Source organism: Equus przewalskii, chromosome 22 (genome assembly GCF_037783145.1).
Source record: "Equus przewalskii isolate Varuska chromosome 22, EquPr2, whole genome shotgun sequence".
Taxonomy (NCBI): domain Eukaryota; kingdom Metazoa; phylum Chordata; class Mammalia; order Perissodactyla; family Equidae; genus Equus; species Equus przewalskii.
Window position 1 is genome coordinate 2,141,651 of NC_091852.1, and position 17,946 is coordinate 2,159,596.

Below are 17,946 nucleotides of genomic sequence, written 5' to 3' on the forward strand. Positions count from 1 at the left end.
GTGTGAGGCAGGAGGGTAAGATACATTTGATACTTTCTGTTGAAGACGAGATGCTCCATGGAAGGCCTGTTCTTGGAATGCATGTCTGGCCCCAGGGTGAGGCTTCACTTGGCGGAGTTGAGTGTCTGCCCGGGGCCTGAGCAGACCTGGAGGCTCCGCTGGCCTCTAAGTTGTCTGCCCTGATGTAGAAGCAAGGGCTGGCTTCTTCCCTGGCCTTCCTCCATTGGTGCTCCTCTCTAAGTGGCCCATTCATTTGCTTCCTTTCCAGCCAGAGAGGGACACTCCTGTGTCCGGAGCCCTGGGGCTAAAAGCTCTTGTCAGCCATCCTTTGAGAGAGACTCAGGGAAGCCGCAGCAAAAGGCTGACTCTGAACCGAGGTTTTCCGGGCTGTGGCACTCGGGAAAAATGGGCATTCTTAAACCTTCCACAACTTAAGGGGAAGACGGAGAATTTAGAAAGGGTTTAGAAAAGAGCAGCAGTGATGATCAAAGGGGTAAGTACTCTGGATCCACAAGGGAGGTCAGGGAACTGGGATTAAATATCTTGAAGAAGAGAAGTCTGCAGAGTAACTTCAGAGCCATTTTTGAGTGATTTTACAAAAGATGGTGAACAGCTGTCGTGCATCCCCCTGGAGGAGTGAGTAAGAGGACATGGACATAAACTTCCTCTGGGGAATGTTAGCTTAAAGACACTTCTTCAGGGGTGGTATGGGGAGGGGCTGGGCACTTGAGTCCCAGAACATTACTGAGTAGGGTGCAAGTCTTTACCCGAGAAGGCTGAAAAGAGGCAAACCCTTCCCTATGGGGCAAACACAGGCTTGAACTGTCATGGAGGAAGGCTGTGCTGTCCAGAATGACAGGCAGGACCAGGAGAAAGGGAAAGAAAGTGCACGCAGGGCAAAGAGAGCAGAGGCAGGAAAGCTCAAAGACATGGTCAGCGGGCCTGGCCCACAGAATGAGGTGAAAAGGAAACAGGGAGTCCTGGGAGGACCCTGAAGTCCTGCCATTGAGCCTGGGCTTCATCAGGGAGGCTCTGAAGCAGGGCTGCAACATGGCACGAACAGACTGGAGTCGAGGAAGAGTAACGGAAGGAGGAGAGGCTGAAGGCAGGGAGACCAAAGGGGAGGCTTGAACGTGCTCAAATGAGAGGCAAGGAGAAGAAGCCTAAACTGATGTGGAAGGATGGGGATGGATGTGGAAGGTAGCGTTGGACGAGGGCCATTGGAGCTGGGAGAGATGGTATGCAGACAATGGGTCCCACTGCTCTCTGCAGGGTGACTTTCCATAGAATGTACAGGCCCGAGTACAATCTGTATACAGCGCCACAGTCTACCACCTGGACAAGTGGCCAGGCCAACTTGGAGGGTTATTTCACCAAGTATTAAGGCAAATTTTGCTTTGCCATACTTAGTATTTGCACACAGAGATACCAGTATACAGGGATACTAAAAACAAAACAAATAAAAACTCCTCTATACACTGCCAACTAAAGGCATAAAAGTGGTAGCTATTGCTTATTGAACATTTACTATGTACCAGACACTATAGACAAAAATCTCATTTAAATTTTATAATATCTGTGCAAGATCAATATGATCACCCCCATCTTAGAGATGAGCAAACAAATGTTCCAAGAGGTTACAGGACTTATCCAAGGCCACACAGGTGGTACTTGAAGAGCTGGGATTCACACCTATATTGCCTGGCTGCAAAGACCCCGCTTTTCTTTCTGTGCTGAACTCAGGCTTCATGATACATCAGCTCGTGATTTATGGAGCAGACAAGGCAGCAGAAGGGGAGTGCCCATGCCCACTCCAAACAGCGCTGACTTCTTCTGCTCACATCTCTCCTGCTGAAGGTGGCCTGGCCCCTGCTGTGGTTGCCCTGTCTTTCTGCCCTTTGATTACAGTTCTGAAAAGATGGGGAGACCCTTGGGAGGGGCAAAAGTGTGAGAGCAGGACAGCTGTCATTCACGTGCATCCAGGAGCAAAAGACACTCCCCCGTGAATGAAGAGAACATGTTTGCAGAACACTTTCCTTAGGAAAGGTTCAAAGCATCTTACAACCGTTATCACTTCATTCCTCAGAATATCCTTGTGAAGTGGGTGCCAATTGTGGCATGGGTTTTTAGCTGACGGACAACTGCAGCATAAGAAGACTGGCCAAAGTCAGCCCAGACAAAGGGCTAAAGAAAAGACTTCCAGGGTGAGTGCCGGCATCAAGCTGCACCGATGCTTGTTTGTGGACTGCTAATGTGCAATAAGACGTTAAACTAGGAGAGGAAGATGAAGGCATTAACTTCTGTTGTTAAAAAAAAAAACATTTTGGGGCCGGCCCCGTGGCCGAGTGGTTGAGTTTGTGCGCTCTGCTTTGGCGTCCCAGGGTTTCGCCAGTTCGGATCCTGGGCGCGGACATGGCACCGCTCATCAGGCCATGCTGAGGTGGTGTCCCACATGCCACAACTAGAAGGATGTACAACTGGAATATACAACTATGTGCTGGGGGGCTTTGGGGAGAAGAAGAAGAAATTTAAAAAAAGGAAGATTGGCAACAGATGTTAGCTCAGCCAAGCTTCAAAAAAAAATCTTTGAAGGTAGTATAAGTAGTCTTACCTCCCAAAGAAATTATGAGAAACCATGCAAAAACATTTAATTTTCACGGAAGAAATGGACTCTATGTTTTAGGAAAGAATAACATGTACACAGTTTTTGTAGTTTTGATCATAATTATTGAGATGACAGTGCAGGTGCACTTTTAGGTCTGGACTTGGATATATAGCAGTGGTAAAGCTGAAAATTGACTTTTTTCAAATCAAGACAGTCAGAGTCTAAGCCAGTGGAGAATGTTTCCCCTCTGAGATCATGTGGCTTAAATAATCACAATAGACAAGCAGAAGCATTTCCACTTCACTGGGACCCAGGACTCACAGGAAATTACTCTTCTGCATGTCTGATCACTATGGAAATTGATTTCATACAGATAGCTGAAAGTACACAGGCCCACGACTGCATGCGCTCCATATCTGTACTAGTGAGCAGGACTTCCGCCTCGTTTCTGAAGCCTGCCAGGGATCTGGCACGGTGGGTCGTTTCACCCTCAGGCTGGAGAGTTCCCTTGCTGTGCTCCCACATCCTCTAAGGCCACTCTGAGTTTCAGGGTCTGTCTCTAGTCCCTGTGAGCTATAAATGTGCTCACACATGGTCAACACAGCAGGGGAGAAAATATACTGGACACCCTGGCATGATGCTGGAACAAACTGTGTTTAAAGCCAAGAAAGTTCCTGATTGCTCCTCTCTTTGTGATGTTAATGTATTTAGAAATAGACCCAGGCTTGCGTGAAAACAGTATTGCATATGCCGTATTTGCTCCCTCCGTTGATTTCCAAGAGTAGAATGACAAGGATGGGGAGTTGATTATTAGCCATATCTGCTACTTGTGCCTATCAACTTGTTGCTGATCTGCAGAAATGTCTTTACCACTCTTAGCTCCCGTCTTCAGCCTCTTGAGATTCTAAAGATCACATCTTATCCATGTCTCTACAGGGAACCACACAGCCCCGACAACTTTCACATGAACTAAATGATAGACACAGAACTTCAGAAGTGCAGGCACTAGATGCATGCAAGCTTTGGGAATCTCAGTGCTCAGGGTCTGCAATGGAAAATGCCCTTGTTCTGGAACGTAACTTACATTCTGTATGAATTTTTAAATTTTAGGAATTTATGTTTTGAAGTCCCCTCTCTAGATATGGATACAACTAGTATGCATCTCAAAGCTTTGCACATGGTTACTTATTTTCTGGATCCAAACAAGTCATTTGTGCTTAAGTAGATATTCAAGATTGATGACGTAACATTTGCAAAACAAGTACTCCCTAGCTCCATGAGGGAGAAACAGTACTGAATTAAAACAAACACATGAATGTGCACACACAAACATCATAGCTGATGAGCAAAGAAAGACTCGATAGCTGTTGATCCAGGTAGAATATCAGGTGGGCAGGACACTCTTTCACCAGGCAGGCTGGCTCCCAGGGCTTGTCTGGATTTCCTCCTAAGCACTTTCAGATTTTTCTTCCCTTGGTCTCATAAAACATCAGCATTTAAATAGAAACCTTATATGAAAGCCATCAAAAACATATCTCCTCCTCTCCCGCCTTCCACCTTCAAATACTCTCCCTTCCACTCCCTCGGCTCCATACCGATGCCCAAGACAAAACAGCTGCCGTATTTCCAGCACTGCAGAGTATAACTGAGTGGCAGAGAAGGAAAGGTCAGGCTCACACTAGACTCCTCTATTCAACTTTCACAACCAATCAACCAAGTCGTCACGGTGGCACCTCTGGAATACCCCTCAAATCTGTTCATTACTCTCAAACCCCACTGCCACCACCACCATCCCTGCCACGGTTCCAGCTCCAGATCTCTCGAGTGAACTGCTGTATTGGTTCCTACTTGGTCTGCTGACGTAGTTCTCCCCATACCCATCTACCTTCCACGCTGCCCCCCAGAGTCCCAGAGTATCTTTCCAATCTGCCGACGGCACTCCTCCACTTAAAACCTTCAGTGGCGTTTCTTTGCCTAAAGGCTCGAGGCCAGGACTGACGAGACCCTTCTCTGTGCACCTGGGACTCTGCAGCTCCCAGAGCACTTCCTACACTGAGTCATAATGATCTGTTTCATGGATGTCTTCAGACTCGGAGCTCCCTGAGGGCTAGACATGGAATTCATTCCTTTCCGTTCCCTAGCGTCCAGCCTAAAGCCTGGTAGGTGCTCAAGAGAGAATGCTCAATTAATTGAAGCCAGAGAACAACGCAAAGACAGTATGATACAGAAAGTGCTGGCCCCTGAACACTAACTGGCTGGTCTCATCTGACAACCTTGCCCTTTTCGGAACGGCTCCCGTGCCTAACAGATGTGCCTGAGGATCAGTTTGCAACAGGGCCAAAGATTAGAGGCCCGGAGGGGTAGGTGTGGGCCTTTGGAGACCTAGAGAAAATTGGTACAATGTGCTGCACAGGCAAAAGGGTAAACAGTCTGTTTTAATAGCTGAATTAGATTCTGAGATTAGCAGGAAATAAGATGCCTGAGTTTCAAGAAGTACTCTAGTATACTTGCTGAAATAGATTCATCATAGGAATGAAATTGCCTAACTTTTAAGGAGAATTTTAAAAAGCTTAAGCCTGCTAGCCAAAACATGATCCTAACTGGGAAAGGCACCCTCTCAAAGGGTGAAGGTTGGTGGTTAGTGGCCACCAATAAATAGAGACACTGCTATTAACTTCCACAATCACAACAAAAGTCTCTTTGTGGGCCCACAGTGTGTTGCCTCAATAAATATTCACAATGATAAAATCCAGGTCCCCCAGAGCCAGAGGGCTCGGGGCCATGCAAATGAACTTCATAACCTTATTAGGAAGAGGATGAAAGGAAAGAAGACCTCCCAAACTAAAAATGCACTTTGTTACTTTCATGAAAATTGCCATATTTGAGCCCTAAGAAGTTCTTCTGTGAGAGCACATAATCATCACTCAGAAACAGACTTTGCTAACAGGAGGTAATACACCATTTCTATTAATTTTCTTTTTTTTCTGCCTTCATTCCTAAGGAAACTGCTCCTATCTATCAGCGGATCTGAAAAGTTATCCCAGGGCAGGTACAAAAACGGGGAAAAAATATATCTTGCAGGTAAACTTAGGAACAATAGCCATATCAGATGTGATTTTTGCATAAAGAAAACCCATATGTTTGCTTAAAAAGAAAGGATGCTAAATCTGAAACATTTCAGACATTCCAAAACAAGCTGTACTTCTTTCGAGCAGCCTCCTGAAAAGCTAATTGTCTTGGCCAATTACTAAAGCCCCACGCAATCTCCCGGATAAGACTTCCTTCAGCATCAAAAGGCATGAACATGCAGAAGTAGAAACAAAGGAATTTATTAAACGATATGGATATATTAATTCTGTACAATGCACTGACTTGCTTTATGTGTGTATGTTCCCATTTGACTTAAAAAAAAACTAACAAACTATAACACTTCTAACTGTTGAATCAAGAATTGGAGGCAGAAAGTTGAAAATGGGGATATTAAACAAAAAAGGCCAGGCAAAAATCTAACACTTAGAAACCAATTTGCATGCCCTCATGGCCTCTGGATGCTACTCTGAACTAGCATGTCATCTCCTGGTAGTATAGGCCCTGACAACCTACCCTTCAGACACCCAGTTTAGGCTGTGAATAAGACAGGCTCACCAACATGGAGGTGTGTGGCTGTGCACAGATCTAAGCCTCTGTCTGTGTGAAAGAATTCACTTCCACATCAGGAAATCTGTTATGAGCATAAAAACATAGCTAAAACTGTGGGTCAGAAAGGAGAGTAATGTTGGCTCTTCTTCAAGGAATGTTTAATTTCTCAAGATGCTCTCCTTTAACATATGAATATCAATTTTGCTATCAGAAATTATGTTTCAGGGTATTCACTTTGAGTAACTAAATTAAGATAGGAAATTAGAAGGAGAGGGTAGGAAGGAACCTCATCTAAATTCTGAGGTAGGTCTTAAACGTCCTCTATGAATCCCTGTAGGTGGTCAACCAGACTAAAACCAGACACTTCCAAGGAAGAGAATCTCCTTCCTTTCCAGGGAAGTGAGCTCTATGCAAAGAGCATGGGTCAGAGCTGGACAGACACTATCGCCCTGCTAACAAGGATCTTGGAAAGTAACTTTACCTTTTGGAGTCTCAGTTTCCTTGTCTGGAACAGAGGGGATAAGAGCAGAGTCTCTAGAGCCAGGAGGCCTGGGTGCAAATTCCAGCCCTGCCACATACAGCTGTGAGACCCTGCTACTTACTCAGTCCCTCAGTCCTCTTACTGGTAAAACAGAGATAGAGGAGTGACATCAGCATCATTGCAGAGTGAGCTTCCCCAGTAATCTCTCCCCTCCACCATACAATGAAAAAGACATTCATACTCGAACAGAGGACCTCCAAACACAACACAAAAGACGCCTGAGAGACCCATGCAGCCATACATCGGAGGGCGGAGAGGCTGGAGGCCCCCTTGGAGGAGGAGGAATGGGGTAAGAGGAAATTTTGCTCCTTCCCCAAAAGACTGGGATCCGAGACTGCCGGTGGCCTCCAAGATGGAAGAAACAGGGGAGGGGATGTTTGTTCATGGAAACATCAAAGATCCCTGAGGGCCCTCACAGCCTTGGGGAAAGCCCCTACTGAGGTGAAAGCTAACGCAGGGGTGACCTCATAAAGCCAACATCCCAGAAGAGCAGATAGCCAGGGCAGAGCAAGAAAACCCCGAAAGCACACAGAAGAAAGTGCAACAGCCCCCACCCACCCACCCAGCACAGCCTCCAGTGCCTGGGATCTAAGCAGAACACAGAGGGCTCAGAATATGTGGCTCTTGACACCCACCCAGTGGTGATAGGTGGTAAGTGCGACCAAATAATACCACGATGCACAAAAACAGAGCCATGCCCTCTAGCAACGTCAAAAATTATATTAAATCTCTAGATCAGAGAGAAAATGACAAGTACCCAGAAATCAGCCCTAAGGACACAGAAATATGTAAACTAAATGACAGAGAATTCAAAATAGCTATCATCAAAAAACTCAATGAGTTAAAAGAGAATGTAGAGAAACAATTCAACAAGTTCAGGAGCTACTTCACAAAAGAAATGGAAACTATAAAGAAGAACCAATCAGAAATATTGGAGAGGAAAGACACAATCAATGAGACAAAACAAACTATGGATTCCCTAAATGCTCAAGGGGACATCATAGAGGAGCGAATCGGCATAATTGAGGACAGACATATTGAAATGCTCCAGACAGAGGAGGAGAGAGAACTAAGACTAAAAAGAAATGAAGAAAGTCTCTGAGAAATATCCGACTCAATTAGGAAATGCAACATAAGAATTATAGGCATTCCAGAGGGAGAAGAGACAGAGAATGCGACAGAAAGCTTGTTCAAAGAAACAGTAGCAGAGAACTTTCCAAACCTAGGGAAGGAGATGGAAATCCATGTGGAAGAGGGTACCAGATCTCCTAAATAGGTCAATGTACAAAGACCTACTGCAAGGCATATGGTAGTGAAACTGGGAAAAGTGAATGACAAAGAAAAACTACTAAGGGCAGCAAGGCAGATGAAAATAACCTACAAAGGAAGCCCTATCAGACATTCAGAGGATGTCTCTGCAGAAATCTTACAGTCTAGGAGAGACTGTAGTGACATATTCAAATCTTCAACGGACAAAAACTTTCAGCCAAGAATACTCTATCCAGTGAAAATGTCTCTCAGATATGCTGGAGAAATAAAAACTTTCCCAGATAAACAAAAGCTAATGGAGTTCATAGCCACAAGAACCACCCCCTCCCCCCCAATACAAGAAATCCTCAAGAAGGCCCTCATAACTGGAAAAAAAAAAGGAGAAAGGGGTTAAGAAGCATGGAGTAAGGAGATAAATAGGTAGACAAAATCAGAAAATTGTAGTTATACATCAGAACAGGTTAGCAAATACTCAAAAACAGCATTAAAGATAAAAAGAAGGAAAACACCAAAAAAAGATAATCTTGTCATTTTAACCACAAACTCACAACACAAGTTGGAATAAGATGTGAGAAAAACAACTTAGGAGGGGAAGAGAAAAGGGACTGAATTGATTTAGCCTAAGGAAATAAGCAGCCATCAGAAAATGGACTATCTTATCTCTACAAGATTTTGAATATAAAACTCATGGTAATCACTAAGCAAAAAAGCAAAACAGACACAGATAATAAATAAGGAGAAAACAAACACACACAAAAGAAAAAACTACTTAACTCAATTGGTAGACTGAAACACATGGGGCGAGAAACAAAGGAAACGCAGTAGAACCTGAAAATGAGTGATAAAATGGCAGCATTAAGCCCTCATATATCAATAATCACCCTAAACGTAAATGGATTGAATTCTCCAACCAAGATACACAGAGTAGCGAGACGGATTAAAGAACAAGACCCAACAATATGCTGCCTCCAGGAAACACACCTCAGCTCCAGCAACAAACACAGGCTCAGAGTGAAGGGATGGAAGACGATACTCCAAGCTAACGGCAAACAAAAGAAAGCAGGTGTTGTAATACTTATATCAGACAAAGTAGACTTCAAGATAAGACAGATAAAGAGAGACAAAGAGGGGCAGTATATAATGATCAAAGGGACATTCCACCAAAAAGACATAACACTTACAAATATCTATGCACCCAACAGAGGAGCACCAGAATACATAAAACAACTTTTAACAAACCTAAAAGAAGACATTAATAATAACACAATAATAGTAGGGGACCTCAACACCACTCACATCAATGGATAGATCATCCAGACAGAAAGTCAACAAAGAAACTGTAGAATTAAATGAAAAGCTAGGCCAGTTGGACTTGATAGACATATATAGAACACTCCATCCAAAAACAGCAGAATACACATTCTTCTCAAGCGTGCATGGAACATTCTCAAGGATAGACCATGTGTTGGGAAACAAGGCAGGCCTCAATAAATTTAGGAAGACTGAAATAATAACAAGCATCTTTTCCAATCAAAATGCTATGAAGCTAGAAATTAATTACAAGAAAAAAGCTGAGAAAGGGACAAAGATTTGAAGACTAAACAACATGGTATTGAACAATCAATAGATCACTGAAAAAATTAAAGGAGAAATAAAAAAATATCTGGAGACAAACGAAAATGAAAACATGCCATGCCAACTCATTTGGGATGTAGCTAAAGCGGTACTAAGAGGGAAATTCATCGCAATAAAGGCTCACATTAACAAACAAGAAAAATCCCAAATCAGCTCAATCTCAACCTACACCTGACTGAATTAGAAAAAAAAAGAACAAACAAAGCCCAAAGCCAGCAGAAGGAGAGAAATAATAAAAATCAGCACAGAAATAAATACTATTGAAAGAAAAAGGCAGTAGAAAGGATCAGTGAAACAAAGAGCTGGTTCTTTGAGAAGATAAACAAAATTGACAAACCCCTAGCCAGACTTATGAAAAAAAAACAAAACAGAGAAAGCTCAGATAAATAAAATTAGAAATGAAAGAGGAGAAAGAAGAATGGATACCACAGAAATACAACAGATTACAAGGGAATACTATGAAAAGCTACATGCCAACAGAATGGACAATCGAGAGGAAATGGATAAATTCTTAGGCTCTTACAATCTCCCAAAGCTGAATCAAGAAGAAATGGATAATCTGAATAGGCCAATCACAGTAAAGAGATTGAAACAGTAATCAAAACCATCCCCCAAAATAAAAACCCAGGACCAGACGGCTTCCCTGGGGAATTCTGCCAAACTTTCAGAGAGGATTTAATACCTGTCCTGCTCAAGCTATTCCAAAAAATTAGGGAAGATGGGAACTTCCTAACGTATTCTATGAGGCCAACATCACCCTGATACCCAAGCATGACAAGGACAGCACAAGAAACGGAAACTACAGACCAATATCACTGATGAACATAGATGCAAAAATCCTCAACAAAATATTGGCAACCCAACTCAGCAATACATCAAAAAGATCATACATCATGATCAAGCGGGATTTATACCAGGGACACAGGGATGGTTCAACACCTGCAAATAAGTCAATGTGATACACCACATTAACAAAATGAGCAATAAAAACCACATGATCATCTCAACAGATGCATAGAAAGCATTTGACAAGATCCAATAGCCATTTATGATAAAAACTCTTAACAAAATGGAGATAGAAGGAAATTACCTCAACATAATAAAGGCCATATATAACAAACCCACAGCCAACATCATACTCAATGGCCAAAAACTGAATGCCACCCCTCTGAGAACAGGAACAAGACAAGGATGCCCACTATCACCACTCTTATTCAACACAGTACTGGAGGTTTTGGCCAGAGCAATTAGGCAACAGAAAGGAATAAAAGGAATCCAAATAGGGAGGGAAGAAGTGAAACTCTCGCTGTTTGAAGATGACATGATCTTATATATAGAAAACCCTAAAGAATGCATCGGAAAACTATTAGAAATAATTAACAACTACAGTAAAGCTGCAAGGGTACAAAATCAACTTACAAAATATCAGTTGCATTTCTATAGTCTAATAACGACCTTACCAAAAGAGACCTCAAGGATACAACTCCATTTATAATCACAAGCAAAAGACTAAAGTATCTAGGAATAAATTTAACCAAGGAGGTGAAGGACATATACAATGAAAACTGTAAGACATTATTGAAAGAAATAGATGATGACATAAAGAGACAGAAAGAGGTTCCATGCACATGGACTGGAAGAATAAATATACTTCAAATGTCCATACTACCCAAAGCAATCTACAGATTCAGTGCAATCCCAATCAGAATCCCAAGGACATTCTTCACAGAAATAGAACAAAGAATTCTAAAATTCATATGAGGCAACCAAAGACCCCGAATTGCTAAAGCAATCCTGAGAAAAAAGAACAAAGCTGGAGGCATCACAATCCCTGACTTCAGAATGTACTACAAAGCTACAGTAATCAAAACAGCATGGTACTGGTACAAAAAACAGGCATGCAGATCAGTGGAACAGAACTGAAAGCCCAGAAATAAAACCGCACATCTACGGACGGATAATCTTTGACAAAGGTGCCAAGAACATACAACGCAGAAAAGATAGTCTCTTTAACAAATGATGTTGGGAAAACTGGACAGCCACATGCAAAAGAATGAAAGGAGACCATTATCTCATGCCATACCCACAAATAAACTCAAAATGGATCACAGACTTAAAGATAAGTCCTGAAACCAAAAACCTCATGGAAGATAATATAGGTAGTACACTCTTGACATAGAACTTAAAAGGATATTTTTGAATACCGTGTCTTCTCAGACAAGGGAAACAAAAGAAAAAATAAACAAGTGGGACTTCATCAGACTAAAGAGCTTCTGCAAGGCAAAGGAAACTAGGATCAAAACAAAAAGACAACCCACCAATTGGGAGGAAGTATTTGCAAATCATATATCTGATAAGGGGTTTATCTCCATAATAGATAAGGAACTCATACAACTGAACAACAAAAAAACAAACAACCCGGTCAAAAAATAGGCAGAGGATATGAACAGACATTTTTCTAAAGAAGATACACAGATGGCCAATAAGCACATCAAAAGATGTTCGAATCACTAATCATGGAAATGCAAATCAAAACTATACTAAGATACTACCCTACACTTGTTAAAATGGCTATAATCACTAAGACTAAAAATAACGAATGTTGGAGAGGGTGTGGAGAAAAGGGAACCCTCAGACACTGCTGGTGGGAATGCAAACTGGTGCAGCCACTATGGAAAACAGTATGGAGTTTCCTCAAAAAACTAAAAATAGAAATACCATATGACCCAGCTACCCCACTACTGGGTATCTACCCAAGCAACTTGAAATCACAATCCAAAGTAACATATGTACCCCCATGTTCATTGCAGCACTATTCACAATAGCCAAGACATGGAAGAAACCCAAGTGCCCATCGGCTGATGATTGGATAAAGAAGATGTGGTGTATATCTATAGAATGGAATACTACTCAGCCATAAAAAAAGACAAAATCATCCCACTTGCAATAACATGGAAGGACCTGGAGGGTATTATGCTAAGCAAAATAAGCCAGATTGAGAAAGCAAACACTGTATGATTTCACTCATATGTGGAACATAAACAAACACTTGGACAAAGAAAACAGTTCAGTGGTGAACAGGGGAAGGGGGTGGGGAGTGGGCACAGGGGGTGCAGGGGAGCACTTAAGTGGTGACAGTCAAGAAATAATGTACAACTGAAATTTCACAATGATGTAAACTATTACAAACTCAATAAAAAATAAATCAAAGCTTTGCTTTTTAGAACTGATAGTAATAATTATCATATCAATAATTATAAAAAAACAGAGAGATAGAAACATAATGCACCAAATGGTACCAAATAGTGTTGTTTGGAGGATTAACTGAGTGCCTATATACAGTAACCTCCCAGTAAGTGTTGGCTTACAATAATTCTGAGGAGGAGGAGGAGGAGAAGAGTGCTGTAAGGAGGATTAAATGACTGACTGTGTGTAGATCCCATATATAGTGCCTGATACACAGAAGATGATTATTCTTACAACTATATCCATCATTAATTGAGCACCTATTTTCACATATATTATGCTGTTTAATCCTCCCTAAAACCCTGCCAGAGGGAACGGGAAGCTGAAATTTGGAGGGCTGAAGTGACTTGCTCAGAGTATCATGGTTGGAAGGGGTAGAGCTGGGGTGAGAATCTAGGAGAGCCTGACTTCAAATCCCAGGCTCTTTATACACATGTGCCCAGTCACCCCTTTTGCCCTCATCCCTCACCCGTTCCCCTCTGGTAACCACCAATCTAATCTCTGTATCTATGTGTTTGTTTATTGTTGTTGTTGTTGTTTTTCTCTTCTACTTATGAGTGAGATCATATGGTATTTGACTTTCTCACTCTGACTTATTTCACTTAGCATAATACCTCAAGGTCCATCCATGTTGTCACAAATGGCAAGATTTCATCATTTCTTATGGCTGAGTAGTATTCCATTGTGTATATAGACCACATCTTTATCCATTAGTCCCCTGATGGGCACTTAGGTTGTTTCCAAGTCTTGGTTATGGTGAATAATGCCACAATGAACACAGGGGCACATATATCTTTATGCATTCAAGTTCTCACGTTTTTTGGATAAATATCCAGCAGTGGAATAGCTGGATCATATGGTAATTCTATTCTTAATTTTTTCAGGAATCTCCATACTGTTTTCCATAGTGGCTACCCACCATAACTTTTAGAACTTTCCTCTCCTCCATTCTTTTCCACAGCAGCTAAAGCTGCGGAACGTCCTTGGCTTGTTCCTCTACCACTCTTGGTGCTCCTGACTCTGGGGCTCCCAGCTGTGTGCACCGGCTCCCCATATCCACAAGGGCCATCCCTAGGCCCAGTTGATCGTCCCAGGGCTCCCACTGGCTGGGCTAGGTCCCTGCCTCTATTAAGAGAGGAAGATTAAACTTTCTAGGTGTAACACACAAACAATGGCAGGGTCATTTTTAACATTAGTAGTAAAGCTGGGCTCTTAACTCCTTAATCAGTCCTCACCTTTTTTCTTCTGGGATGTTCTCCAACAGCATTTGAAGGAAATCCTGGAATAAGAAAAAAGCAAACGATTAAAGATGTCCACCAATAAATAGCTCTGCCCCAAATCATGCCAGAGACCAAGCGTTCCCAGCTGCTGACAGCTCACCTGCTAGGAAAACTAGGCCTGTGCTGACTTTTTAGACTCTACTCAATTTACTAATTTACCAGGGCTTTCATCCAATCAGTTAAAGAGATCTGTTTTGTAAAAACCACAAACAAATTGGAAAATGCAATGTTTGGTATATTTTGGTTCGATATTTCATTCATTTCATGTTTAACAATTTTCAAAAGGCTGGCCATAGCATAAAGCACTTTAACCATGTTCTCCTCTTCATGAGCTTTCCCTAAAGATCCTGCTACATACTGAACAATCTCAACTCCCCAAGAGGCTAGTAACTAATTTGCAACTTTCTTGCATTGCTTTATGGAGAGATAAAGACAAAAATCAAGATGATTAATTTCCCAAAGGAGGAACAAAAATGTCACAATTACAAAAATGGTTCACAGGCCCCAGAGCTAACATCTGTTGCCAATCATCCTCTTTTTTTTTTTTTTTGCCTGAGGAAGACTAACCCTGAGCTAACATCTGTGTCAATCTTCCTCTATTTTGTATGTGGGTCGCCGCCTCAGGATGGCTGACGAGTGGTGTAGCGCTGCGCCTGGGATCCGAAACTGTGAACCTGGGGCCACTGAAGCAGAGTGCGCTGAACTTAACCACCACATCACGAGGCCAGCCCGTCAATAATAGATTTTTTTCACCTGAAGGCATGACTTACATACGCACCCATTTTTCCCTTTACTATCGAAAATTTCAAACACATCTGAAAGTAGTCAAAAGAGCATAATTAACGTTCACATACCTATTAACGCACAGCCAGTCTGCCCCATCCACTCACCTGCCTCTTGCATTATTTAGAAGAGAATCCCAAACATTATGTAAATTCATCCACTAATGTTCCTGTAAATACTCTATCTCTAAAAGATAAGGACTTTTTAATTTTTATTTTATTTTTTTAAGGATTGGCACCTGAGCTAATAACTGTTGACAATCTTTTTTTTTTCCCTTCTTCCCCAAAGCCGTCCAGTATATAGTTGTATATTTTAGTTGTGGGTCCTTCCGGTTATGCTATGTGGGACACCGCCTGAGCATGGCCTGACCAGATGTCATGTCTGTGCCCAGGATCCAAATCGCCGAAACGCTGAGCTGCTGAAGTAGAGCGCGTGAACTTAACCACTCAGCCACAGGGCCAGCCCCCAGGACTCTTTCAAAACACAACTGCAATACCACAAGCCTAAAGAATTTACATGTGAATGTTCAAAATCACACATAATTATTTGCAACCTGACTATTACGACCAATCTTTTCAGCTCATCTAATGCTGGAATCTTGATTTGGTCTCAAAGATTGTCAAATAAAATATAGGATGCCCAGTTAAACTGGGGGCATACACTAAAAAATTATTTGTTATTTATCTGAAATTTGAATTTAACTGGGTGTTGTATATTTTTATTTGGTAAATGGGTAAGCTTAGTGTTAACCCTCTGTTTTCTGAAGGTTTGATAAGATACATTTTGGATAAATATAGAACATGAAACAAAGAAAAATAATATTTACCTCTCTAGGGACTTGATATTGATCAATAAGTAAGACCTACACTTGAAGCTTTTCTTTTAATAAATTGAAAAAAGTCTTTCAAAATGGATCCTTTAAAGAGGGACACGTGTGCAAACCTAGGTGAGCAAATATGACACTGTCCAATGACTGTCTCTCCAGGTTGGAACCCTCGACCCCCCACAACCAAGTCTGCAGACCCAGGGTCAGTGCGAGGCTCTGACGGGATCCATCTAGCTCACGGTGTGAGACGGAAGCAGCAGCACAGACCTTCAGAGTACAAACAGACGGCCTTGCAGAGGAAGGGAAACCTGCAAACAATTTGAGGACAAGATGTTCTTTTTCTGTCATGGCACTAAGCATAGCCATCAGGACGCTGGCGAAGCCAGCTGTCCCTTTCGATGTGTTTGGGGGGGTTAGGTCCATTTCTTCCAGAGGCAAAGTCTCCCTATTAAGAGCACTGAGGAAAGACTTATTCCTTGCAATCTCTGATCTCCTTATAAGACATTACTTGTCAATTGCTGCTTCACCTAAAATAAATGGTACAAAGAATAACAAAACTACTATTAAAAACATGGATCATGCAGTCAAAATGGAAAGGGACACTCCCAAATAGAATAATGCTTCACATCTGAAGTCCTTCCTAGTACCTACAGTGGGTATATGGAGAAAAAACAAAGGAAACAAGAGTAACATTTAGAATGCAAAGAATTAGTTTTGCTTGAGGTTCTTAAAATCATTATGTTTATTATTTTGTAAAAAAATGTTGAATTAGAAATTAATTTATCACAGTCTAATATATTAATAGATTGCAAATATTTCATTGGCTTACTGACAGTATTCTTGTGTCTTAAAAATCTAAGTATTATAATGATAATTTCTTACTAATTTCACTTCATTATCTTCTTATAGTCCATATCAACTTATCCTATATTTATCCAATAATTTATGCTCAATTATATGGGGGAAAAATTACATTAACTCAATGGCAAGGGGGAGAATTTAACTGCACGAGAAGGAGGAAATTCAGAGTTAACCTTAATTCTTCCCTTTTGCATTTTCCAATTACAATTGGATCTTTCTTTATAGGATTGCAGAGCATAATGTTCCAGAGTTTTGTGTGAATACAGGAAAAGTGCATGAGGTACCCAAGAAACACTGCTTTTTTTTTTTCTTTTGGTGAGGAAGATTAGCCCTGAGCTAACAAATGTACCAATCTTCCTCTATTTTGTATATGGGACACTGCCACGGCATGGCTGATGAGCAGTATGTAGGTCTGCACCTGGGATCCAAACTCACGAACCCTGGGCCACTGAAGCAGAGTGTGCCAACTTAACCACTACACCACTGGGCCAGTCCCTGCTTCATTTTTTAAGAAAGACAGCTGTCCTACCTCCTAATAGGTGGCCACCTGCCTCTTTCTGCATCAGAGCCAATACCTGCAGACCACATAGCAGTTGGCTGGATGTTGCCAAGCAATGCTGGGGATAACAGGTCTAGGAAATCACATTGGATAAGCAGAACTGAACGCCACAAGCACCCCTAAGACGTGGAGCCTGTATTCCCACAGGCTATGGGAATGTTCGTCTACAGCGCAGACATGCTCCTTCTGCCCTAGGCTCCAGGCAGTTCGAGAAGATGCTTGGTCTCATGGAGGCAGTCGTCATACCACCTATCAGTGGAATCAGCCCACTTGACCCTTCTTACTCCTTTCACAGACCTAATCTTTCACCACAAAATGCTGGTTTTCCTGGTTCTTTTCGTAAATTGGCATATAACCATGGAATGGACTCATCATAGAAGCTTTTCTCCACTCTCCACGGCAGAATGATGTTTTTATGTCACAACTATTCCTTCCCTCACCACCTCTCTTTCAATTCTTTCATCTGTCTTCACTCTTCCCTTTAGTATGTTGGCATCTTTAAAAAAGCAACTTACAAATCTTAACTGGACAAAGGAGGACTTTCCTTTAAGATGGACTCTAGGATAAATTGACAGCATCTAGAATATTGACATTGATCTAGAATCACTGACAAAGTCAGTTAGTAACTAATGCTAGGAGGTCCCAATTTGTCACCTCTACAGTATGCCTGAAAAAAGATTAAAGCAAAGGCACAAAAACAAA

General features: G+C 41.8%; 1 protein-coding gene across 30 annotated transcripts in view; it reads right to left on the reverse strand.

The window, feature by feature from the left end:
• Positions 1-17,946, reverse strand: part of AOPEP (aminopeptidase O (putative)) — a 376,610-nt gene that overhangs the window by 145,231 nt on the left and 213,433 nt on the right. For all 30 annotated transcript variants that reach the window (XR_011531426.1, XR_011531425.1, XR_011531428.1 and 27 more), the window contains one exon: positions 14,171-14,214. Coding sequence is in view for 24 of the 30 variants with exons in the window: in XM_070589922.1 (XP_070446023.1) it covers positions 14,171-14,214 (44 nt within the window). In the remaining 6 variants the exon portion in view is untranslated. The remainder of the gene's footprint in view (positions 1-14,170; positions 14,215-17,946) is intronic.